We start from the raw sequence: 5000 nt of genomic DNA, 5'->3' as shown, positions 1-5000 counted from the left end.
CACAATCAAGAAAGATTTCCTCAGATCTATATTCATCCACCGTAATAATCTGTTTACGATTAAACAAATATAACCTATACCAATCAAGCACTGCACCAGACACGCCATAAGTAATTTCAAGACGTTTGAGAAGAAGATTGTGATCAATAGTATCAAAAGCAGACGATAGGTCAAGCAAATTCAGCAAAGAACATGAACCATTGTCTATAACAGAGAGGAGATCATTAACAACCCTAACAAGTGCGGTTTCCGTCGAATGATGTTGCCTATAAGCAGACTGAAATTTTTCTTCAAGACAATTATTTTTAAGATGAGACAGTAATTGTTTCAAAACAAGCTTTTCTAAGATCTTAAAAGAAAAGGAAGATTAGAGACAGGGCGATAGTTTTTTAAGTTCTCTTTATCGAGATCAGGTTTTTTCAAAAGGGGTTTGACATGAGCAACTTTGTAAATGTCTGGTACAGCACCTGACTGCAACGAATTATTAACAATACGTCTAAATGGTGTTAAAATTACATCAATGCATTTTTTTAGAATGGCAGTATTTACGGGGTCTAAACCACAACTTTTAGTTGGAGTCGACATAATGCAATCACATAAGTCAGCTTCAGTAATCTTTGAAAAATGTGTTAATGAATCACCATGAAACGTGTCAAATGTTGTATGGATCGATTCAGAAAGAGTTCTTTCCTGATGGTATCCGTTTTTTCTTTAAAATATTGACCAAAGCGAGTTGGTAGATCTGCACGATCGATTAAAGATGGGAGAGCTGATTGCGTCTGTTGTCCCAGCAGTTCCTTGGTCAAGGCAAAGAATTGTCTTGAACGTCCCACGTTTTTGAGGCTTTTTTCATAGAATTTTTTTGGCCCTGAAATTGACGGCTTTTGCATCATTTCTAGCCGCGATGTACCGCTTCTTATCGACAGCATCTCTGGACTTGAGCCATTTTCTTTCTGCCCGCCTCCTGGCTAATCCATTCAATTTTATTTCGGTATTATACCAGGGTGCTTGACGTCTCACTTTTCCTGCTCTAGTTGTTAAGGGAGCATGCTTGTCTACCGTACCAACAATTGACTCGTGGAGACCATTCGCATCATGTTTATTTTTAACGTTATGGTCAAGGTCTTGTTTAAAAATGTTCATGTTTATATTCTTCAAATTACGAGATGTTATCATCTTTTTTACTTCGTGCTTCATTGGAAATAAAACGCAAAACACAATTAAATGATGGTCAGAGATTAATTTATCAATATTTGAGACAGGTGAAGAGAGAGAATGTTCAATGTCTGTAATGGCATGATCTATTGTGTGGCCATGGTTGTTTGTAGGACCGCTTACAAGTTGAATATAGTTGTTTGTGTCAATAATCTCCCAAAATACTTTCGATTCATTTTTGTTTCCGAAATAATAGTAGTAGTAGTTGTAGTAGTATTAGTAGTAGGATTATCAGTAGTTATAGTAGTAGTAGTAGTAGTAGTAGTAGTAGTAGTAGTAGTAGTAGTAGTAGTAGTAGTAGTAGTATTAGTAGTAGTAGTAGTAGTAGTAGTAGTAGTAGTAGTAGTAGTAGTAGTGGTAGTAGTAGTAAGTAGTAGTAGTAGTAGTAGTAGTAGTAGTAGTAGTAGTAGTAGTAGTAGTAGTAGTAGTAGTAGTAGTAGTAGTAGTAGTAGTAGTAGTAAATTGTTCATGATCAAAAACAAAATCATCTTTTTATTCCAGGCGTATGGTTCTTCCATTGCCATATTCAGTATCACGCAGAGATAGGCATGGGTCTGCTATTCCAAGTGGGGGACCCCTGGCAATTTCCAAGGCGCCCCGAGAGATTCCCCCATTGCGGCTCCTGGGATGGTCTCAACGGCGACCACAATACGGATGTAGACAGATGGCGTAAGGAGAAGGAGATGGAAGAACTCAAACAAAGACTGGAACGATTGGAAAGAACATTGGGTCAAGTGGGTGACGGGGAAGGTGGCAATGGAGGTCAAATGTTAAAGGTTGGATTCTTGGTTTGGATGGTTTCCTGTGTATTGTATTTTGTTTAATGCGACGTCTATATAATTTATGCAGATCTGACATCCAAACCAACTTATGGGCCTAGTTTAACATTGTTAAAAATCTGAACAAGTGTCTATGAAAAGTGCCAGTCAAAGAAAGAAAGAAGAATATAAGAAAGAAAACAAAAGACCATCTAAAAAATCTCAACATTGTTGTAATGGATAATATTTTGCGTCAGTTTATTTTTTGGAAATTTTCATTACAACAATGAGCCCATAAGGAATTGGCTTATCAGACCTGCAAATAAGTGAACGTCGGTTTATTGCCAATATTATTGCTGTTGAAGCTCGAAGAAATGATAATAATAATTAATCGGACTAGAAGCTTCCATCTGGTTTACAACGACAGTTGATGTAGATATCTCAGCTGCCCATTTTCACATAGACTGTAAGAAAATGAGGTTACATATTTAACCTTCTCCTTACCACCTCATTCACATTTATTACGACACAATATACATTTTTCTGATTCAGATTTATTTTGTATATTACAAACGTTGAAGAATGAACTTTGTGTAATTAGTAAGAACATAAAGTTGATTTGTAGAGAGTTTGTTTGAGTTTAAAATATCAATTTTTCTGCTGGGTAAGCCTGGCATTTTGGGAAAATACTGAAAAGGGTAAGGAGAGATCTAATACTGGTTTTCCAAAACTCTCTAACTCAGTTTTTCCAATTTTAGAGATATTGAGGATAAATTCCCCCGAAATGTTTCATTCCGTCTATTATTCTATCATATTCAAACTTCAAATTCACACAAGTCATTAGAAACTTTTGTGTCAATTGATGCTTAATTTAAAGTTTAGGTTCCAATTTATCTAATGGACGAAAAACCTCAAAAGTTAGAAAAATCGATTTTACGAGTTTTGGAAAACCAGCCTTCTATTGTGTTATTTGCAATGACAATGGAAAAATAAAGAAATGAACAAGTGTGTTATTTACAATAACAATGGTAAAATAAAGAACTGAACAAGTGTGTTATTTACAATGACAATGGTAAAATAAAGAACTGAACAAGTGTGTTATTTACAATGACAATGGTAAAATAAAGAACTGAACAAGTGTGTTATTTACAATGAAAATGGCAAAATAAAAAACTGAACAAGTGTGTTATTTACAATGACAATGGTAAAATAAAAAATTGAACAGTGTGTTATTTACAATGACAATGGTAAAATAAAAAATTGAACAGTGTGTTATTTACAATGACAATGGTAAAATAAAAAATTGAACAGTGTGTTATTTACAATGACAATGGTAAAATAAAAAATTGAACAAGTGTGTATGAAACGGTGCCAAACAAAGCAAGAAAGAAAAATAGAACAAAGAAAACATCCCAAAAAAGTCAGTCTACCTCGACTGGGGATCGAACATCAGACCTTCTGATTACCGCTCTGATTTGCTTCCAGTAATGTTATCATGTCTGATCGGTAATCAGAAGGTTTGAGGTTCGATCCCCAGTCGAGGTCGACTGATTATTTTTTTTTTTTTTTGGGGGGGGGGGGGTTCTTGTATTTTTCTTTCTTGTCTTGTCTGGCACCTTTCATACACACTTGTTCAGTTCTTCATCTTACACCGGTACCTGCTCCTTAATTTTTTATTTAATAGTTGGCAAAGCGTACATTATTTTACTGAAACACATACTATAAATAACTGTAAGATCGCTTCCTTATTATGTGGGTGGTCAGGAGAGCTTTTCAATTTTGTGAATTATAGTTTCATGAAGTGCTTTACTTTCGAAATATACATCTCTCTCTCTTTTTCTCTCTCTATCCCTCTCTCTCTCTCTCTCTCTCTTTCTCTCTCTCTCTCTGTCTCTTCTACTTCCTCCCTCTCTCTCTCTCTCTCTCTCTCTCCCCACACACTCATAAATTTACTCTCTCTCTCTTCCACTCTCTCCCTTTCTCTCTCTCTCTCTCTCTCTCTCTCTCTCTCTCTCTTTCTTTCTCCCTCCTCCTCAACATTTATCTTTGCTTCCTCGACCACTTCTCTCTTTCTCACACTTTTATATGTAAATAAGACGCACTTCATTTGTTTTTTGGGTTTGTGTTTGTTTGTTTTCTTTTTCTTTTTCACTCATTAGCTGTGGAATGTAAGGGGAATGAACTTAACGAATATAACAGCTTAAAAATGACCACATATCAATCATGTAACGTTTCTCGCTCAAAACTCTTATTCAGCTCACAACAATAACAATGTTAGAGATAGAGATAGATAGATAGATAGATAGATAGATAGATAGAGAGAGAGAGAGAGAGAGAGAGAGAGAGAGGGAGAGAGAGAGAGATAGAGAGAGAGAGAAAGAGATAGAGAGAGAGGGTGGGGATGGGAAGAGATATGTGCTGGTGTGTGTTTGCAGGGACATGGTTGAATATGTATATATGTATATATATATATATATATATATATATATATATGTGTATATATATGTGTGTGTGTGTGTGTGTGAGTAATATATGTATGTATGTGCGGCCGTCTGCACATGTGTGTATATGTGTGTTTGTGAGTGATGTTTGGATATATGTGCGAGCATATCCATGATGTGTGTATGTGTGTGTGCGAGTTTGTGAGTGATGTGTAGGTGTATGTGTGGACGTCTGTATGATGTGTGTGTGTGTATGTGTGTGTGTATGTTTGTGTGCTTGTGAGTAATGTGTTGATGTATGTGTGAGTGTCTGCATGATGTTTATGTGTGATGTGTGTGTGCGTGTGCGTGTGTGTGTGTGTGTGTGTGTGTGTAGGTGTACGCGCGCGTGTGCCTGATGACACCATCGATGACCTGCAAAAAATATTGAGTTTTATAAATATTTTACAAGTTCCAATTTGATATTCTTGATTTAAGCCTCATGACATTTTGAACATTCCACGATTAAAATATAATTTTATGTCTTAAAATTTATGCCAAACAGATGTTGACGAGGAATCCCCCTTGATTATTGTTTGGTACATTT

The 5000-nt window shown here is 35.9% G+C and overlaps 1 protein-coding gene across 1 annotated transcript in view; it reads left to right on the top strand.

Moving 5' to 3' along the window:
* Window positions 1-3862, top strand: part of LOC144956094 (uncharacterized) — a 23827-nt gene extending 19965 nt beyond the window's left edge. The window contains exon 10 of the mRNA XM_078886441.1: window positions 1717-3862. Within this exon, the coding sequence (XP_078742567.1) occupies window positions 1717-2039 (323 nt within the window). The 3' untranslated portion in view covers window positions 2040-3862. The remainder of the gene's footprint in view (window positions 1-1716) is intronic.
* Window positions 3863-5000: the final 1138 nt, after the last annotated feature.

Source organism: Berghia stephanieae, chromosome 10, assembly GCF_034508935.2.
Source record: "Berghia stephanieae isolate SIO BIC M18660-M18661 chromosome 10, UCSD_Bste_1.3, whole genome shotgun sequence".
NCBI lineage: Eukaryota > Metazoa > Mollusca > Gastropoda > Nudibranchia > Aeolidiidae > Berghia > Berghia stephanieae.
The sequence above is the reverse complement of the archived record's forward strand: the minus strand, read 5'-3'. Positions and strand labels throughout refer to the sequence as shown.